Consider the following 21,301-nt stretch of genomic DNA (forward strand, 5'->3'; position numbering starts at 1 on the left):
CCTCCCTTCCTCCCCCTCCCCCCTTCCTCCCTTCCTCCCTTCCTCCCTTCCTCCCTTCCTCCCTTCCTCCCTTCCTTCCTCCCTTCCTTCCTTCCTTCCTTCCTTCCTTCCTTCCTTCCTTCCTTCCCTTCTTCTTTCTTTCCTTTTCCTTTCTCCCTCTCCCCCCCACCACTCTTTCTTTCTAATTTTGTCAATCCATTCATCTTAATCTTAAATATGAAGCTTCATGACTTTTCACATAGGCATACACTCCTGTTACCACCACCCAGATTAAGGGACATATTTCTAACATCCCAGAAAGTGTCCTTGTGCCCCAGAGGTAATCATTCTTCCCATATCCTTTATCACCATCAATTAGTTTCACCTTTCCTTGGATTTCACATCTATAGAAGCACACGGTACGCGCTCTTCCCTGCCTGGCTTCTCCCACTCAGGGTAGTGATTGTGAGATTCACCCAGTTATTGTGTGTAGCAGTATTTAATTTTTGCTTTGCTGTATAATATTCCATGGCGTGAACTGGAAACTGAAAACACAGTTTGTTTATGCATTCTGATAGACATTTTGGTTATTTCCACTTTGGGACTATGAATGTTCTTGTACAAGCCTTTTGGTTGGCGGATGTCTTTACTTCTCTTGGGTATGTACAGAAAAGTAGGGTTGCTGGGTTATAGGATGGACATATTTTTAGCTATAGTGGTTACTGGGAGCAAGTTTTAAAATTTCAACTATGAAGAGAGAGTTAATAATAACGGCACCTACTATTAGGGCTGCTGCCTGATTGAATGAGATAATCCAGGTAAGGTACTTAGAACTGGCACACTGAAATTCACAAAACACAAATCATTGCTAGAATGGGAATAGGAATAAAGTTATCTGGCTAACTTTTGTTAACTTTTAAATGTTCCCATAATGAATTAGAGGCACAAGGAGTTTCCCTAAGGTTGTGGGATATAAAAGTGACACATGACTATTGTAAAAAAAAAATTCAAATGAAATGGAAGCATATAAGTAAAAGGTGGAGTTCACCCCCTCTTTTCTATTATTAGAGAAAAGAGTATGCACTAGTATTTTGTATGAATTTTCTTATGTCATCTGCACGTTTTTATGTGATAATGCCGATGGTAAGGGGTTACAGGCTGGACCTTCAAAGCTGCCCCAAAGGATGCTTCACCCGGGGCTGGTTGGTCCCTCTCTCTGGCCTCAGTCTCCCCACCCATACGGTGAGAAGCCTGATGCTCTCTGAGCTCTAATAATCACTGCTCCAGGTCTAGCTCTGGCAGAGGAGGGACCTGGAGTCCAGCCATTCGTGTCTCTGGGATACAGGAGCAAAGAGCGACACATCTTTACAGCCCAAACAGGCATCGCCTTGAATCTCTCCTTGGCCTCATCCACCCAGGATCCCAGAATGGCATTAGGCTGGCTGGCTGGCCCTAGGAGCCCCTGTCCTATACCTCTGGCCTCACCTCAGGGGCTGCCAGGCTGACCACCCCCACTGTGCAGACTCCCCTCCCCCAGGGTGGCAGCAGGAAGAGGGAAGAAAGGATCGTCTCCAGCTGGCCCGGGAGACAAACCTCCTTGTGCCCATCAGCCCTCCAAGAACCCCCATCCATCCTCCCTCCCTCCCCAAAGGCCTGTCCACGGGGACTTAGGATCAGCCAGAAAAGTCAGGCAACTTTTCAGGGACCGGAGCGAGGGGAGGTGAGGTCTCCCAGCCTGGCCCAGGTCCAGCCCCTGAGAGCAGCGTGGTGCCCAGCCCCACCCCTTGCTGTGCCCTGTCTGTAACTTCAGACTTTGACCCTGAGCTCCAGTCCCAGCTGAGGACAGGACGCCCCAGCCTCAGGAGCCTCCCTTTAGGAGATAGGACCCTGCACCCGAAGCAGCTGCCTCTTTTCTCCAGAAATTTGGCACGCCAGGTGAGTGGGGGCAGGGGTGGTGGCGCAGCAGATCTGAGTGTCCTCCCAGTGTCGACAGAGAAGGTCCACGTTAGAGCCTGACGCAAGTGACAACCTTGCAGGGACCACAGGTAAGTGCCTTCACTTCTCCAAGCCTCAGTTTCCTCGTCTGGAAGATAAGGGTCATAACTCACCTCTTCCAGGGTTAATCTGAGTATGAAAAGAGGTGAGGACTATAGGGGCTTAGCACAGAACTGGCACATAGCAAGTACTCAATAAATGGTCATTGTTACTGTTTGGGGGGCTGGGAGCTGGTAGCCTGGTTTTCCAGCGTTTACAGAATCTGTCCCATTTTAAAGATAGACTCTGAAGCTTCACAGGGGTTAGCCACACGGAGCCGATTACATTCATTCAAATACCTCACCCGTGACTTGCTCATTTTTTTAAAAAAAGCAAGTCTTTCCTATTTTTTGCACATGTAGCCATCAAAGGCATGAGCTGCTTCAAGGTTCGCTCTAGGGACAAGGGAAGTTATAAGCAAACAAATACAAGACTGAAAAGTAAGCGGAAGGTGTGAGCTGCCAATTTCTTGCCGGCCGCCAATTTCTTGCCGGCCGCCTAAAGAGCTCTATGGCGCAGCATGGAAAAGCTCAGATAGAACTGGGTCCAGATCTGAACGCTGTCCCACACTGGCTGTGTGACTTCGGGGGAGCGACTTCCTCTCCCTGAACCTCAGTCCTGCGTCCCTAGAATTTCTTAGAGCAGTTGAGAGGATAAAGTAAGAGGATGTCTGTACTGCATCTATATGTGTCGGGCAAGTGGCAGGCGGCCAAAATTCCCTTCCTACTCCACAAATACATAGACGTTACAATTACACACACACAAGCACACGTAATAACCCCAGCTGTTTGCATCTTCCTGAATGCACACTCCAAGCACGCTTGTTTGAAGTAATGGCATAAAGCAGAAGACTGCAACACTAATAAAAACGTCAGCAACAGCAAGAAAATGGTTGAACGATAACAGAGCTGTGTGCAGACGAGTCCAGGAGTTCATTACCCACATGCATCAATGATTTTACCCGAGGCTGGGTCTGTCAGATCCTACAGTCTGACTGCCAATTCTGATAAGAACCTTATGCATTTATATTCCACTTAAATGCATGCACACACACATGGTTGCTACAATCAGTATCAAATCTGATTCATTTATTTAACTAAGATAATTGACTTAGGACACACATTTTCCCTTTTCAGTTCTATGCCTACCACCAACACAATAAAATTCCTGTACTCGTTGTATTTCGTGTTTTTTTTCAACGCAGGACTCGGAAGCCTTGACTGTTTTTCTTCACCTGCTTGACTTGATGGTTTTTCAAATTGTGGGATTAGCACGGGGTGTGAGCACATAGCCTTGAGAGTCAGCCGGCCTGGGCTCTGCTTCTCATCAGCTGGTGTCTAAGCCTCAGTTGCCTCATCTGTAAAATGGGCATAAGGACAACCCTGAGGGTTGTTAGAAGATTAAAGTAGATAATGCATGTCAATTTCTTTTTATTTATTTATTCTTGGCTGCGTTGGGTCTTCATTGCTGCGTGCGGGCTTTCTCTAGTTGTGGCGAGCGGGGGTTACTCTTTGCTGTGGTGCATGGGCTTCCCATTGTGGTGGCTTCTCTTGTTGTGGAGCACGGGCTGGCTCTAGGCGCGAGGGCTTCAGTAGTTGTGGCACACGGGCTCAGTACTTGTGGCTCACGGGCTTAGTTGCTCCGCGGCATGTGGGATCTTCCCGAACCAGGGCTCAAACCCATGTCCCCTGCATTGGCAGACAGATTCCTAACCACTGTGCCACCAGGGAAGTCCCACATGTCAAGTTCTTAGCACAATGAGTAACACATCATTGTGTTACTCACATCATACTAGAAGTCGAAAAGCTAGCAGCTGCTATTGTAATCTCCCCACTGCCAGGTCTTTTCTTTCACAGAGACTTTTAAACCCCAAGACTCTACAGATTTTTTGATCACAAACATGTGACTTTGACTGAGTGGCTCCCCTTCTGTGAACCTCAGTTTCCCCTTCTGCACGATGCCATCTTGCTTATCTTTAGAATTTTAGACATTGGAGAAACTGAGCCCTATGCTGTCACCTGTCCCTCTTTGTCTTGGCCAGTTGGTTCTAGAAGTTGCTCTGGGTCCCCCCGTCATGATTTTCTCTTGGGCATGTGCCACCATTTCTAACCAGAGGCTTTGCCACAGCCTTGTTATTGGAGACGTGCCATGTGATGGCTTCGGTCTGAAGTCTCTTTCTCCCTGCTCAGAAACCTCTTGCTCAGTCAAGTGAAGTGACTTACCCAGGGTCACACAGCTGGTGTGTGCCAGAGCCAGGCTGTCTAACCCCCAGCCTGGGCTGTTACTGCCACCTCTCCAAGCCACACTGCCTCCTGGGTTCATTATGGGGAATTTGGAAAATACAGGAAAACCCTCTATTCCTGCCTTCTTACTGTCAATGTCAAAAGTGGTCAAGGGCTTCCCTGGTGGCGCAGTGGTTGAGAGTCCGCCTGCCGATGCAGGAGACACGGGTTCGTGCCCCAGTCCGGGAAGATCCCACATGCCGCGGAGTGGCTGGGCCCGTGAGCCATGGCCGCTGAGCCTGCGCTTCCGGAGCCTGTGTTCCACAACAGGAGAGGCCACAACAGTGAGAGGCCTGCGTACCACAAAAAAAGAAAAAAAGTGGTCAAATTTCCAGAGGATATGCAGAGACAGAAAGCCCAGAGAAGGGAAGTAACTTGGCTAAGGTCACACAGCAAGCCGGCAGTGAAGCCAGGTCTGACTCTCCCTCCTTCCTCTCCCCTCCTCCACAGCCAGTGTTTTTCCCATTGTTATTTTCAAGGTGCTAGGGGACATAAGGAGGCCACCACAGACTGAGGCCAGGCCCTGTACCAGGAACTTTGACCAGGCTAGTCATTTAACCTTCAGGCTGACCCCATGAGATGGGGTTAACCCTATTTCACAGCTGAGGAGATTGCATCTCCTGAGGCAAAGGATGGGGGAGGAGGCGAGGGGTCTCTGAGAGGGTCCCCCTGCAACTAAGCCCAGGCTCAAGTCTGGAAGCAGAATCACCCAGAGGAACGAGGCTTTTCCGCTTTTTGGTTTTATCTCCAACTTGGCTGCTGAAACCCCAACAGAGTCCAGTTCTTGTGGGCTGGAGCCATTTTCCCCTTTACAAAACTAGGACATATTGAGAATGTCCTGCCGTTCAGGGCCATGGGCCGCAGTTGCCAGGAGGCGAGGTCTGTGGGAGGAGAGCTGTGAGCAGAGAGGAGGGAAAGTTGAATTTGGCCCTTCCGGGCACAAAAAGTCCCCTTGTTCTGCCTTAGCAGGAGCCTGCACAATATTTCCCTGCTGTGCAGTCCCAAGCAGCTTCAAGGTCAAAAGCTGGTAGGTCTTCTAAACTTCTGAGGACCCAGCCAGCCAAGCACCCCAAGGCAGGCCTGGAGGGGATGTGCCAAAGATCTGAGCTCTGAGGCCAGACATTGCATCTGACTGGCTCACAGCTGCATCCACTAGCGGCCAGCTTAGCGCACACTAGGTGTGCAGTGTGTATCAAGTTTACCTGAATTAAAATTAAATCCTGGCAGCACCATTTACTGGCTGTGTGACTTCAGGTTAGTTACTCCACCTCTCTGAGCCTTCGTTTCCTCATCTGTAGAATGGGGCCAATAACACCAGCCCCTACTTTCTAAGAATGTGAGAGACTTAGACGAAATGACACTTGGGAAGCGCTTAGTGCAGGGACTGGCACACTGTAGGTACTCCGCAAATGTCAGGAAGTCACTTCTTCTGCACTAGACACTGTGTTAAGCCTTTTACATTTGCCATCTTGTGGAAAACTCCCATCTACTCTCCGGGGCATGAGTTATTTTTCTCATTTTCCAGAAGAAGAATTTGAGGCTTGAGAAGCATCTTGGCCAAAGTCATGGCCAGCAGGGAGCAGAGCTGAGATCTGAGATTTGAAGCCCATTTTCCTAACCATTAGACTAACCAGACTACAGCTGGCCAGGCACGCTGCTGGGCCTTTTTTTTTCCCCCAGCCTGGGGACAGGGTATTCGAGGAGAGTCCCCAGAGAAAGCTGCATCACTTACTGGCTGTGTGACCTTAGGCAAGTTGCTTTGCCTCTCTGTGCCTCAATTTTCCCATGTGTAAGGGCCACTGAGGGAATCAAGTATAAAAAGGGCTGGGCGGTGTCTGGCATCTTCTAAGCCGTCAGTGGATGGTAGCGATGGTGGTGGTGGCATGCCTCAACCCTGACTTCCCCCCGCAGGCTGGCACGATGCGCGTGGTAGTGATCGGAGCGGGCGTCATCGGGCTGTCCACCGCCCTCTGCATCCATGAGCGCTACCACTCGGTCCTGCAGTCGCTGGACGTGAAGGTCTACGCAGAACGCTTCACCCCGCTCACCAACACTGATGTGGCTGCCGGCCTCTGGCAGCCCTACCTCTCCGAGCCCAGCAACCCACAGGAGGCGTGAGTGAGGGTCCCAGAGGGTGGCCTGGGGCCAGAGGGGCTGAGTCTGCAGAGAGGATGTTCCCTCTCAGGGTTTCCGTCACCAATTACAAGCTTTTGTGGAGGCTCTGGCCTGACATGCTATAAAGACAATACGCATAAATATTGTCCCTGCTGTGGGCCAGACAGATGCTATACTTGATCGTGGCCGAAAGGCTGAGAAGCCATGTGTGCCAGACAGATGGAGACTTTGTCTCCATCCCTCACCTAAACTGGGTGGCTGGGATGCTCAATGCATCTGTCCATCAGGAATGCCTCTAAGTGGGTGGATGGAAGTTCAAGTTTAGCAAAGAGGCAGAGGTCATTGTCAGTTTAGAAACCACCAGCTGCTTCAACAAAGGAACCCTCAAATGAGTAACGGCTCAAACAGAAGTTTCATTCTCATGCCCATAAATTCCAAAACCAGTATTCCTGATCAGTAGGTGGCAATTCAGGGGCCCGGGCTCCTTCCATCTCATGGCTCTGCCATCCTCCTTGTGGCTTCCGATGTTGCCACGGGCCAGTGCCTGTAGAAGGAGCACAGCATGAGGACCACCTGGGAGGAGACGTTAGGGTCAGTTGGCAAGAACGCAGCCACATGGTCACACCTATCTGCAAGGGAGTCTAGGAAATGTTGTTGAGCTGTATGCCCAGGGAGGCGAGAGAAAGTATTCAGAAGAGTAAGTGATGCCTGCCACTGGCATTTACAGTGGGGGGTGCCCAGAGTGAGCCTGAACCACGGGGTTCACAGTCCCCAAAGCAGTCAAAGCTTTCATTTAAACTCGCAGCTACGTGATCCCAAGCCAGAGGTAGGCTCCAAATAGTTATGATGGAGCATTCTTTTTTTTTTATTTGAAGTATAGTTGATTTACAATGTTAATTTCTGCTGTACAGCGAAGTGATTCAGTTATACATATATATACATTCTTTTTTTATATTCTTTTCCATTATGGTTTATCATAGGATATTGAATACAGTTCTCTGTGCTATACAGTAGGACCTTGCTGTTTATCCATTCTGTATACAATAGCTTACATCTGCTATCCCCCAACCTTCCACTCCATCCCTCCCCCAACCAACCCCCTCCCCCTTGGCAAGCACAAGACTGTTCTCTATGTTGATGGAGCATCCTTTGTTACCCCTCTCCTCTATCCTATTAATGGGAAAATATTAGAAAGTTTTGGGAGGGGGAAGACCCGTAGCATTTGGGGCACTGCAGAGTGAACGTGGTGGATTTCTAGATCTGGACACATCCCACTAACCTGATCACAGCCCCATGCAAGCCAACCCTTGGAGCTTTCATTAGGTGACTGAGATCTGGGGGATCCTTCTAGGCGCTGGAACCAGCAGACCTTCAACTATCTCCTGAGCCACATCGGTTCTCCCAACGCTGCAGACATGGGCCTGGCCCCAGTCTCAGGCTACAACCTCTTCCGTGAAGCCGTTCCGGTGAGTGAGGAGTCCCTGACCATAAACCATAGGGCAGAGCCTTGATCAGAGACCAGGGGGTGGGGGGGTGGGGGTGGGACTTTGAGCCTCTTAGGCAAAGTCTCCTGTGTTCAAAACAGGTTTACTTTAATTTCTATTTTTGCTTTCAAAATCATTTTCATTTTCAACTTTGTTATTAAATTGGCAGAGACCAAAGAATCTTCTGATGAACCAGGGAAACTAGCCCTTCTTGAGTGGTATGGGTGAAATACAGACACATCCTGGAGTGGGAGGCACTTGACGCTGAAGCCAAAAGGTTTCCTGCTCCCCTGGAGGTTCCAGGACTTTCCATCAAGATGGACTAAAAGACTCACCCTGGCACAGACTTCTAAAGTACTTACTATGTGCCAGGCCCTGTCCTAACCACTTTATAACTAATGACTCGTTAAATTTTCATCATAACCAGGAAGTTAAGTGCTATCATGGTCCTCATTTTGCAGATGAGAAACTAGAGGCTCCAAGAATTGGGGTAACTGACTTGAGCTCACAAAGCTTTAAGTGGCAAAGCTCGAATTTGAACCCAGCTCGAATGAAAGGCAAAGCCATGGGGGATGTTCTCAGGTTGTTTGGAGAGGGTGGTCCGGCTGGGTGCCCAGAATCCCACGCCAGTTCTCCCAGGCTTATTCAATGTCTAGCACTGTGCTAAGGGCGTTACTTTCATTATCTGTTACCTTCCAAGAGTGATTATTAACTCCATTATACAGATAAGAAAACTGAGTCTCAGAGAATTCAAAGTGGTCAGTGGTGAGGCCAAAATCTCCCTCCAGGTTGTCTGACCCTCCACTCTGCTACCTCCCACTCTCATCCTTTGGTGACCTTCACTGTCGCCCCTTTTTTTCTCCCCTATTTATGACCCTTACTCTATCACTCATCCTTAGCCTTATTCTTACCCTTCATATAGCATCATGGTTAAGAACATGGACTCTGAAGCCAAACTGTGTGGGTTTGAATCTCAGCTCCACCATTTATTAGCTGTGTGACCTTAGACAAGTTACTTAACCTCTCTGAGCCTCAATGAGCCCATCTGCAAAATGGAACTAAAAATAGTATCTACCTCAATGGGTTGTTGTAAAGATTGGATTGGTATGAGTTAAATGCTTGGAACAGCGTCTTACACACAGAAAACATTATATAAGTTTTTGTTATTATCATTCTTATTGATGTTCATCCACCCCTGTGCCGCCTTCTCTTCTTCTAAAGGACCCTTACTGGAAGGATGTAGTTCTGGGATTTCGGAAGCTGACTCCGAGAGAGCTGGACATGTTTCCTGATTACAGGTAAGGTTACTGCCATGGGTGAAGGAGCGGAGGCCCCACAGTTCAGATAGACTTGTCCGAAAGATGGAGGCATCAAATTTCCTGTTCCATCCCTGGTCTAGAGCCCCATACTCTGGTCTCCCAGTGCTCCGTCCAGCTCTTTCAGAGAGCCCACCCACCCAAACTGCACCTTAGACTAGGGAGGTAGGGGATACGGAATCATAGATCTCAAGCCCCGAAGTTCCATAACACTATCCTATTCTGTAGATGAGCAAACTGAGCTTCAGAGAGGCCAAGTCACTTCCCCAGGTCACACAGCTAAGTGACCAGAATGGGATTGCAACCCAGTCCAAACCCCTCTATTCTTTTCACTATAGCCTGATGCCTCTCTGGTCCTCTCTTCACCTCACCCCATGTCTAAACCCTCTCTACAGATGCACAGTAATCTCCACTTGCACACCCCAATGTCAGGAATGGCTTCGTCTGATAGAAAATATTCCCTTGCTTCGAGCTGAAAACCACTTCCTCCTTGAATGTCACCCAGTGGTCCTTGCTCCACCCTTTGGGGGCCCAAAGAATGTGACAGCTCCCACTTCCATATGATAGCCTTCAAATAGAGCTGTGATTCTGATCCTTTATTCCCACCTTTTGCCTCCTGTGACTCTAGCTATGGCTGGTTCAACACAAGCCTGATTCTGGAGGGAAGGAAGTATCTGCAGTGGCTGACCGAAAGGTGAGATTTTCAGCTTCACTTTGAGGAAAGCACCTCCCAGGGACCAGGGCTGTAGTGGATGATTGTTCGTGGGATTTGTCTTTATATTGACCAACCCCAAATGTTGATGAAAACCTTTAGGTTTGGTGGGAGCTATCCTTGTTCCTGACCGCCTCTGTGCACTAAGACAGTGGCTTCCACACCTTGTTGGAACCACCTGGGAAGCTTTTTACATGTGATACAGTATTTATTATCAGCCTTACTAAAATCTGTGATGGCTGTGTAATAGCTTTAAATAGATTCTCTTAAGTTTTCCAGATATATTTACATCATCTACAAACGTAAGTTGGGTTTTTTTTTTTTAATTTTTAAAATTTTAATTAATTTATTTATTTATTGGCTGCATTGGGTCTTCATTGCTGCGCGCGGGCTTTCTCTAGCTGCGGTGAGCAGGGACTACTCTTCATTGCGTTGCACAGGCTTCTCATTGTGGCGGCTTCTCTTGTTGCAGAGCACGGGCTCTAGGCATGTAGGCTTCAGTACCTGCGGCACGCAGGCTCAGTAGTTGTGGCTCACGGGCTCTAGAGTGCAGGCTCAGTAGTTGTGGCACACGGGCTTAGTTGTTCTGCAGCATGTGGGATCTTCCCGGACCAGGGCTCGAACCCGTGTCCCCTGCATTGGCAGGAGGATACTTAACCACTGCGCCACCAGGGGAGTCCAGTTTTTATTTTTATACCTCATTTTTTTTCTTGTCCAATTGCTGTACCTCTAGAATAACACTAACTAATACAGATGATAGAGGATGTCCCTGTCTTGTTCCTTATGTTGATAGGAATCTTGTAGTGTTCTAAATTAGCAAACATTAGCTTGAAAGATACAATTTGTACTCATATTCACATATATGCATATTAAGGAAGATTCCATATATTTCCTATATATTATTATTTTATTAAGATTTAAAAAAAAACTGGAATGGATGGTGGCTTTTATCAAATGACTTGGGGAGGTTTTTAAAAATATAGATTTCAGGACCTCCCTTTATATCTACTGAATCAGATTCTCTGGAGTGGGGCTCAGAAATTTGTATTGTAAGAAGTTCCCTGAGTGATTGTAACTATCAGCCAGGTTTGGAAACCACTGTATTAAAACATGGTTATGTCTCTTAACCTTGGGACACTTATGACTCTTATCCAGCCCCTTCCAGGAAAGAATGCTCCCAGTTTTTCCATCTTGAGGAAACCATGTGGATAAAATAATCCTGATGTCATGCTTTAGCTCGCATGTGGTTTACTTCCGATTCTTTTAATGTTTCTACTATATTTCTAATAGTGACATACGTTTTTTCTCTGTGAAATTTAGGGAGGGGGTGGGTGTCCCCAGCCCACCTCCTTCCTCATGCTCTGCTTCAGATAAAGAAGCAATTGGGCTTTGTCCCAACCCTGCCCCTCCTCCACCCTGCATCTCACTCCCTTTGATAATACAAAGCAGGGTGGTGGTAGTAAGAGGCCTGGGTTTGAGTCCTAATCCCATCATAGACTCACTGTATGACTTTCAGCAAGGCCCTTCTCCCATCTCCATCTGCCCAACGTGGGGCTTGGACCATCTCAGGTTTCCCAAGGGACATTTCGTGGACCACTAGTCCATCAAGGTGCTCATGAACTGGACTACACAGCCATCTTCTCAAGGAGCATCCTGTGGGACTAACACCCACAAACGGTTCTTTGGGAAATGTCCCCCACGCCATCCTCTTGCAGGGATGGGACAGAGAACTGAATACTGGATTTTTTTTTATGTGTTTGATCATCCCAGGTTAACTGAGAGAGGAGTGAAATTCCTCCTAAGGAAGGTGGAGTCTTTTGAGGAGGTGAGCTGCCGGGCTGGAAGGGGCTGGATGTGGGAGAGAGGAGAAGAGGGGAGGCCTTTGCTTCCTGCTGCAGGGTTGGGGGGCCCCTTCTCAGGCTCCTAGCATCCCTTTGAGGTCTGTCCCAGATTCTAGGTCTATTTTTAATCCCAGAAGGACTCAGGCATTCTGCCTTGATGTTGGTGTCAGAAGCAAAGGGGCAGTGGGATCATGGTGGCCATTGGGGGCTATATCTATATCTGAGCCTCAGTGAGTTTTAGGGCCAGAGAGCTGGCTGCCTCTTCTCAATATCAGCTGTACCACACCCCCAAGTTCCAGATGCTTGGTGGCTTCTTACCAACATCTGAGATGATGTTCCTACAAAGTCAAGGTCCTCCACTGACTTACCTCCAGACTGACACCACTATCAATAATAATGACAGTAGCGGCTACCATCAGCAGGTACTGGCTAGGTACCAGGAGCTTTGCTGTACGACCTCACTCAATCTCAGTACCCAGAACAGCGCTTGGCACATGGAAGACTCTTGTACTTGCAGCCACTAACGTGTACGAGCATCTGCTCTAGGTCAAGCCCTGAGGGGCACTTGGAATACATACTTGGCCTAGACACAGTTCTCAATCCCAAGGGGCTCACAGCCCAGTGTGGCAAACACTGGTTCATGGAAAATAGCAGTGCGACCCAGGACTGACCCGTGAGGGGAGTCACTGGGGCTGGGCTGGGAGTTTGGGTGCCCATGTGCTACATCCTTGAACTGTGGGGCTTCCCATACGATGCACGGAGCTGGGGCTTCCAACGTGCCTTCCTCAGATGTCTTGGCAGAGCAGAAGACAAGAGAATGAAATAAAAAGGAGTCAGAAGGAGGGAGAAGACTATCTCTGTGTCCTTTCTGACTTCTTCTAGAAGGTTCCAAGAAGGTTTCCCCCTTCCGTAGTATTCTTTTCCAAACACTTTTCTAGGCAGAGTCATACTGGAGCCTCACAGCACACTATGAACAGATGTTACCGGCCCCATTTTATAGCTAAGGAATCTGATCTGAAACTTGAGGTGATGGGACATTTCTGAGGTCACACAGTAGGTAAACGGCAGAGCAGAATTTGGAGGCAGGTCCATGGGTTCCTCACTGAGTCCCCTCCTGGCTGTTCCACAGGGAGCAGAGAGTTGCAGGCTGGGAGGATGCAAGGGATACTAAGGTCCTCATCCCCTTCCATCCCACCTGCCCTGTTCGTTGCTACCAGGTGGCAAGAGGAGACGCTGATGTGATTATCAACTGCACTGGGGTGTGGGCTGGGGCTTTGCAACCAGATCCCCTGCTGCAGCCAGGCCGGGGGCAGACCATTAAGGTGAGTCTGAAGGTGAGGGATGAGCTTCCAAAGATAGAGGCTGAATCGGGGGACATCTGTCGGAGGAACCCCCCAGTGTTCAGGGAATTTGCATGTTAAAGAAACAAGAAGAACCAACACGACCCTCCCAAACATACTCTTTCTTGGGCGGGGTTCTTCTTAATAGTAAAGCGTGTGTGTGTGTGTCCGTCTATATGTGGAAGCTGCCTATGCCCGCCATAATAAAAAGAGCAAACATTTATGGAATGCCTACTAAGTGCCAGGCACAGACCCAAGTACTTCATTGTGTTAATTAATTTGATCCTCGCTGCAACCCTTTGAGATGGGTTCTATCACATCACCATCACCATCTTACAGATGGGGAAACTGAGGCACGGAGGAATTAAGTAACGTGCACAAGTTCACATCACAGTAAGTGATGGAACTGGGATTAGAACAGGTAACCTGGTTTAAGAGCCCAGGTGTGTAAGCATCATTCCACACCACCTCTCACTGTGTGTGTGTGCATGTGTCTGAGGCATGCCTATTTGTGGGTATGTGTGCATGTGTGTGCCCCTGTGAGTACTGGAGTGCATTCATAGGTATGTGTGTTCCCGAGGTGGGCTAATGTATACGTGCATTTACACGTGTTGGGCTTTTCTGTGGATGAGAATGTGTGATGCTTCAGGGACTGGGGTGGCTCTCAATCAGGGCAGCTCTTCCCACAAAAGCAAGCAGTCTGGCGCAGACTTGGGACAGAGGGGTCATTGAGGGCTAAGGAATGACTTTGCCACTGTTGTCAGAATATCTGGTCATAGAGGGGAGCAGGCGATGGGAGCCCACTGATTTAACTCTTCTGATGAGACTTCTCTGTCTTCAATCAACAGGTGGATGCCCCATGGATGAAGCACTTCATTATCACCCACGACCCAGAGAGAGGCATCTATAAGTCCCCGTACATCATCCCAGGGTAAAAATCTGATATTGTAGGGCAGAAGAGGGAGCACTTTCCTGCTCTTTTTATGCCCCCACTGCCTGCTCCAGGGCTCTTTCTTAAGTCTTTTCAGGTTTTTTCCTCCAATTCTTTTAAGTGAGGTTGAGCCATTAAACCTCTGGGAAGGCAGGACTCAGCCTTAACTGCCACATCGCGCGGCTTATGGGATCCCCGACCAGGGATCAAACCCAGCTCCTTGGTAGTGAAAGTGCAGAGTCCTAACCACTGGACCACCAGGGAATTCCCCTGGGCTCCTGGCTTCTATCTTGAACATAATCTGGGATGACAGTAGTGGTGATGCTGGAGACAAAGGTAGTGGATGTGATGGCAGTGACACCAGCAGTATTGTGAATGGCAGTAATGGTGGTGGTGATGGGGTTGATGATGATCATAATGTGGATAGAGGAATGGTGGTAGTGGAGATAGTATTGTTACAGCAGAGGAGATCAGTGTTGATGGTGGTGGTGAGTGGGAGTTCGGGGTGGCAGTTGGTGCTGATGAAGATGACACTTATCAATGATGACTTTTAATAATATGGCAGAGAGGACAGTCTCAAAGGCCATGTTAATGTTGTGACTGTGCTGACTGCCTCAATGGCGATGTTAGTGGTGTGGCGGAGATGATGGTATCAATGGCAATGCTAATGGTGGTGGTGGAAATGGTGAATGGGATTGATCATGATATATTAATGGTAGCAAAGAAGGCAGTAGTGAAGATGATGTTGTTGACGGAGATGACAATGTTTTTCCCAGATTTATTGAGATATAATTGACATATAACATTGTGTACATTTAAAATGTACAACATGATGATTTGATATATGTATATATTGTGAAATGATTATCACAATAAGGTTAGTTAATGCATCCATCAACTCACATAACTATAGTTTTTTTGTGGGTGTGGTGAGAACATTAAAGATCTACTCTCTTAGCAACTTTCAAGTATATAATACAGTATTGTTAACTATCATTACTATGCTGTACATTAGAAGGGATAACAATGATGACAGTGATGTTAATGGTGATGGTGGAGATGGTGGTGTTTGATGGTAATGACAATGGCAATTGCAGTGATTTTTCTTTGAATTTTATTTTTTTTATACAGCAGGTTCTTATTAGTTATCTATTTTATACATATTAGTGTATATATGTCAATCCCAATCTCCCAGTTCATCCCCCCACCACCACCCCCGCTTTCCCCCCTTGGTGTCCGTACGTTTGTTCTCTATATCTGTGTCTCTATTTCTGCCTTGCAAACCGGTTCATCTGTAGCATTTTTCTAGATTTCACATGTATGCGTTAATATATGATATTTGTTTTTCTCTTTCTGACTTACTTCGCTCTGTATGACAGTCTCTAGGTCCATCCACGTCTCTACAAATGACCCAACTTTATTCCTTTTTATGGCTGAGTAATATTCCATTGTATATATGTGACACATCATCTTTATCCATTCGTCTGTCGATGGGCATTTTGGTTGCTTCCATGACCTGGCTATTGTAAATAGTGCTGCAATGAACATTGGGGTGCATGTGTCTTTTTGAATTATGGTTTTCTCTGGGTATGTGCCCAGTAGTGGGATTGCTGGGTCATATGGTAATTCTATGTTTAGTTTTTTAAGGAACCTCCATACTGTTCTCCATAGTGGCTGTATCAATTTACATTCCCACCAACAGTCAAGAGGGTTCCCTTTTCTCCACACCCTCTCCAGCATTTGTTGTTTGTAACTTTTCTGATGATGCCCATTCTAACCAGTGTGAGCTGATACCTCATTGTAGTTTGGATTTGCATTTCTCTAATAATTAGTGATGTTGAGCAGCTTTTCATGTGCCTCTTGGCTATCTGTATGTCTTCTTTGGAGAAATGTCTATTTAGGTCTTCTGCCCATTTTCTGATTGGGTTGTTTGTTTTTTTAATATTGAGCTGCATGAGCTGTTTATATATTTTGGAGATTAATCCTTTGTCCGTTGATTTGTTTGCAAATATTTTCTCCCGTTCTGAGGGTTGTCTTTTCGTCTTGTTTATAGTTTCCTTTGCGGTTTATAGTTTGCTTTTGCTTAAAAGCAAAAGCTTTTAAGTTTCATGAGGTCCCATTTGTTTATTTTTGTTTTTATTTCCATTATTCTAGGAGGTGGGTCAAAAAAGATCTTGCTGTGATTTATGTCAAAGAGTGCTCTTCCTATGTTTTCCTCTAAGAGTTTTACAGTGTCCAGTCTTACATTTAGGTGTTTAATCCATTTTGAGTTTATTTTTGTGTATGGTGTTAGGGAATGTTCTAATTTCATTCTTTTACATGTAGCTGTCCAGTTTTCCCAGCACCACTTACTGAAGAGACTGTCTTTTCTCCATTGTATATCCTTGCCTCCTTTGTCAGAGATTAGTTGACCATAGGTGCATGGCTTTATGTCTGCTTTCTATCCTGCTCCATTGATCTATACTTCTGTTTTTGTGCCAGTACCATACTGTCTTGATGACTGTAGCTTTGTAGTATAGTCTGAAGTCAGGGAGTCTGATTCCTCCAGCTCCGTTATTTTCCCTCAAGATTGCTTAGGCAATTTGGGGTCTTTTGTGTCTCCATACAAATTTTAAGATTTTTTGTTCTAGTTCTGTAAAAAATGCCATTGTTAATTTGATAGGGATTGCATTGAATCTGTAGATTGCTTTGGGTAGTATAGTCATTTTCACAATATTGATTCTTGCAATCCAAGAACATGGTATATCTCTCCATCTGTTTGTGTCATCTTTGATTTCTTTCATCAGTGCCTTATAGTTTTCTGAATACAGGTCTTTTACCTCCTTACATAGGTTTATTCCTAGGTATTTTATTCTTTTTGACGGTATTATGAGCAGAGATTATAATGTTTTTTAAGTTTATTTAATATTTTAATTTTTTGGAGTATAGTTGATTTACAATATTGTGTTAGTTTCAGGTATACAGCAAAGTGATTCATTTATACATATACATGTTCATTCTTTTTTAGATCCTTTTCTTATATAGGTTATTGCAGACTATTGAGTAGTCTGCAATAACCTATTGCTACACAATAGGTTACACATCCCTGTGCTACACAGTAGGTCCTTGTTAGTTATCTATCTTATATATAGTAGTGTGTGTGTGTTCATCCCAAGCTCCTGACTTATCACTCCCCGCTATGTTTCCCCTTTGGTAACCATAAGTTTGTTTTTGACACCTGTGGGATGATAATGTTGAAGTTGATTTAGGCAAACATGGTGGTAAGGGTGAGCATGGCAATGACCCTCCCCCCGTTATCTCAAAGGCTTTGTTTTCCTTCATCCTTGACCCTGCCCACTTTTACCAAGGATCCAGGCAGTGACTCTTGGAGGCATCTTCCAGCTGGGGAACTGGAGTGAGACAAACAATATCCAGGACCACAACACCATTTGGGAAGGCTGCTGCAGACTGGAGCCCACACTGAAGGTAAGGTGGGGAGAGATATCAGTGCTGCTGCAGACTGGAGCCCACACTGAAGGTAAGGTGGGGAGAGATATCAGTGCCCTAGACCAGGATCCTAGCAGCTTGATGACCAAAAGGACACTTGAAGATGGGAAGATATCATGACTGGGATAACTGGGCAAAATAATTCCAACACGGGACTCTGGATTATACCAGAATTGGACAATGTACAGGGAAGTCCTGCTGTGGGTTGATGAAACCTATCTGGTCATGGCTAAGAGTTGCTCTCTCTTGAGGTGACATCCCTTAAACACCTTAGTCTGTCTTCACAAGGAGCAGATGTATTTGTTGCAGAAATCTCAGTCTTCACAACTGCCTGCTAGTGGTGATAACAATAGTGATGGTCATGAAGACAGGATGGAAGTAGTGGTTGGTGTTGATGGTGATGAAAACGCTGAGAGTGGTGATAATGATGGTGATGAGGCGATATTATGGTGGTGGCTGGTGGGGACGGTGACCGATAAAGATGGGATAGTTGATAGAACTGGTGGTGAGATGGTGGTAGTATAGTAATGATGTTGGTGGCCGATAAAGGTGGTGATGATCTTAGTGGTAATTAACAGAAGTGACTATGATAGTACTGGTGGTGGTGACGGTAATGAAGTTCCAAAAGTTAACTCTCTATCACCTAAAAATGGCATCAGAAAAAAGTAAAATCCAGAGATGAATTACCAACAATTTTCTTTCCAGGTTGCAAAAATTGTTAGTGAATGCACTGGCTTCCGGCCAGTACGCCCCCAGGTTCGACTAGAAAGAGAACAGCTTCATGTTGGATCTTCAAACACAGAGGTATGCTCTCCCGGCAAGGAAAGCAATGCCATCCCCCAACTCCTAAGAAGTCTCTGGCATTTTCGGGGGAACAGTCATGCTGACCTGAGGTGGGGGCAGTGGTGGCTAATATCCCCTCCTCTATAAATGGGGAAACTGAGGCTCAGTGATGGTAAAGGGCCTGCTCAAGTTTACATAGAGGGCAGTGCCTCAATTTGCTAGAGCCTGTGGTCGAATAGAAGGAAAAGGGGACTTTATTGAGCATCTGCTTTGTGTCCATGACACGAACGACCTAACTGAATCTCCCCTACAGCTCTTTGGGATAGGGACTGTTCACCCCATGCTTCAGATGAGCAAACTGGGGTTCCCAGAAGTGGAAGTCAACTTGCCTACATCAGACCAGTGGTGAGGGGCAAGGCTGGGATGTGGTTTGAATCTGAGTCCAGAGCCATTTCCCAGATGTCCACGTTGTGACTGCTCCATCATCTCTCTGGGTTCCCCTCTCGTGTCCTGTCTCATGAGGTAGGAACTGGCCTTATTGAAAAGGTAGGGGTTGTCCTGGGCTGAAGGAATCTAGGTCACCCTTCCTCCTTTATTCTGATCCTTTGGAGGTGGGGTGTATAGAAGAGTTTTGTGTATGTGTCATGAGAGGGTTGTGTGTCTGTCTGTAGAGAGGTCATGTGTGTGTGTGTGTGTGTGCGTGTATGTGTGTGTGCATGTGCGTGTATGTGTGTGTATGGCAGTGGGGTTGGGGGGAGAGTCACAGATAGAGTTGAACTCCCTGCTGATGGTTTTAGCTTTGAAAAACCCCCCTAGCGTCTTGCCTCTCTCCAGGGTCCATCCATACAGCGCCCCTTCTTTTCTTTGGTGGGTAGAAGAGTCTACCTATTAACATCCCGTCTGGAGCAGGATGGGAACAAGGAAAGTGACGTAGGGAACTTCAAATGATTTGACGTGGTGGGGGAATCCCAGACCTCAAGTTCCAGGTGATTCTACGTTTTCTGTGTTGAGTGCTTAAAGCAGGTCTGCCTCCTAAACAGAAGAGGAGTCTAGGGTGTTGACCTCCAACTCCCCAAACACTCCCCTTGACTACCCTTCCAGGGGTTCCCACATCCCACCAGGGATGGTACCAAGAGGAGCTCTGGTACCACCAGGCTTACCTAGGATACTTCAGGAAGCTCCTGAATCTTCTAGGGACCTTCTCTCTTGCCTCTCCCAGGTCATCCACAACTATGGCCACGGAGGCTATGGGCTCACCATCCACTGGGGCTGTGCCCTGGAGGTGGCCAAGATCTTTGGGAAAATCCTGGAAGAAAGGAATTTGCTCAGGATGCCACCATCCCACCTCTGAAGATGCCAGTGACCTCCGCCTCCCCCACAAAAACTCCCTGCTCCCCTCAGCCAACTAATCATCGCACCCATCGTTAACCCCCCACGCCACCTGACTCCTTTTTGCAAGAAGCACAAGGTGAGAGGAAACCACGGGGTCAATTCCTGAAGGAGAGTCCTGTTATCCCATGAGTCCTCAGAGGAAGGAAAGCTCAGAATATCCAAGTGGCGAAGGAGCTCTGAGCGAGGGAGAGTGTGAGGGAGCCCCGAGTGAGGGAGGTCTGGGTGATGGAGGCTGTTGCAACCTTGGTTCCCTAAGGCCACAGAATGCACTTGACGTGACTGGTATCAGATTTCATTGCAGGAATTTATACATAGAACTGGGGTATAGAGAAGACAGAAGAGGAGAGCCATTGAACTAGCAACATGGGATGCCTGTTCCACATCCAGCACTCCTAATGGCTTCAGCGGCCCCACGGGCACTATGTAACCCTTGAGGAGGACCCCTTGAGGGTCGTCCCCAAAGGAACCCCTTTATAGATAACTAAACTCACCAAGCAGATTGAACGTGTCCCTTACCTTCCGGCTAGCACACTCTGGGGTAGCAAACAGGCTTCCAGATGTTTCTGAGAGCTTTGAAGGAGCCCAGATGGCACCTTAGCATCTTCATCCCTAATTACCTGCCTCAGCCTCTGAGGTGAATTTTTATCTCTCCGGGGCTTTGGTAAAAACCAGAGCCTAGTATTCCTCATGCATCTGGGACCAGTGACACCCTATGTGCTGTGAGGGGGTCTTGATGGGCCCGTGCCATCTATATCCATGTCATTTCACCTGATGGGCTCTTCATGGAGCATATGCCATGAAGATTTTGGCTGGCCCTAAGCTAAGCAGGGTATGAGAGCCAAGATCTTAGAATTCCTGCCCTAATAATAATAACAATTATTATTTTTATTACAGTTATAATTTTTTGCATTCTAACGGGCTACTGGTGCTCAACTCTTACAAACATTATGCATTTATTCCTTACAACCTACCCCCACCCACCCCGGAAGTATCTATTATTCCCATTTCGTAGATGAGAAGACCAAGGCACAGAGAGGCAATACAAGGCCAGCAGCTGGGAAGGGGTAGAATGGAGATTCAGGGCCAGAAATTATGTGGTTCCAGTGGCTCACTTTCAACCACCATGAAACACTGAATCCCAGGTTGGGGGGAAATACATAGTTACGAAGGAATCGGTTGGCCTCCTCCCCAACTACTGCAAACACACTGTAAAGGAACCAGGTCTCTCCTCCTCACAGCCACATTTGGGCCAAGATCAGGGGACTCTCACCAGATTGGAGTCAGGGACACTTCCTGGTGCTTGGAGTGGAACACCATTTTTGACTAAAGTGATTGCCTATCCTAAAATTCCCCAGGGAAAGTGACCCTTACCGCTCAAGGTTCATTGTCAGCAGGAACACTACAGGGCCCAGAACACAGTGAACTCACAAAAATACATGGCCAGGGCTTCCCTGGTGGTGCAGTGGTTGAGAGTCCGCCTGCCGATGCAGGGGACATGGTTTCGTGGCCCGGTCCAGGAAGATCCCACGTGCTGCGGAGCAGCTAGGCCTGTGAGCCATGGCCGCCGAGCCTGCGCATCCGGAGCCTGTGCTCCGCAACAGGAGAG

The 21,301-nt window shown here is 47.2% G+C and overlaps 2 protein-coding genes across 2 annotated transcripts in view; one reads left to right on the plus strand and one right to left on the minus strand.

Annotated features, from left to right (window-relative positions):
• Positions 1–4,562: 4,562 nt before the first annotated feature.
• On the plus strand, positions 4,563–21,000 carry DAO (D-amino acid oxidase). Its single transcript, XM_027124478.1, has 10 exons — positions 4,563–6,409; positions 7,762–7,876; positions 9,116–9,192; positions 9,839–9,904; positions 11,693–11,747; positions 12,981–13,085; positions 13,952–14,034; positions 17,382–17,499; positions 18,226–18,324; positions 19,523–21,000. The coding sequence occupies exons 1-10, from the start codon at positions 6,156–6,158 to the stop codon at positions 19,652–19,654; spliced, it is 1,104 nt and encodes a 367-aa protein (XP_026980279.1). The 5' UTR covers positions 4,563–6,155; the 3' UTR covers positions 19,655–21,000.
• Positions 19,502–21,301, minus strand: part of SVOP (SV2 related protein) — an 88,792-nt gene continuing 86,992 nt past the window's right edge. The window contains exon 17 of the transcript XR_003436670.1: positions 19,502–19,609. The gene's annotated coding sequence lies outside the window, so the exon portion shown is untranslated. The remainder of the gene's footprint in view (positions 19,610–21,301) is intronic.

Source organism: Aethalodelphis obliquidens, unplaced genomic scaffold (genome assembly GCF_003676395.1).
Source record: "Aethalodelphis obliquidens isolate GAN/ISIS:26980383/991018 unplaced genomic scaffold, ASM367639v1 scaffold28, whole genome shotgun sequence".
NCBI lineage: Eukaryota > Metazoa > Chordata > Mammalia > Artiodactyla > Delphinidae > Aethalodelphis > Aethalodelphis obliquidens.

What these genes read in the sequence shown, in the direction of transcription:
- DAO (XM_027124478.1), top strand. Translation starts at nt 6,156, where the DNA reads ATGGTAGCGATGGTGGTGGTGGCATGCCTCAACCCTGACTTCCCCCCG. An exon ending in GCCGGGGGCAGACCATTAAG is followed by an intron (nt 13,086 to 13,951) that starts GTGAGTCTGAAG and finishes TTCAATCAACAG; the next exon opens with GTGGATGCCCCATGGATGAA. An exon ending in TCCCCGTACATCATCCCAGG is followed by an intron (nt 14,035 to 17,381) that starts GTAAAAATCTGA and finishes ACTTTTACCAAG; the next exon opens with GATCCAGGCAGTGACTCTTG.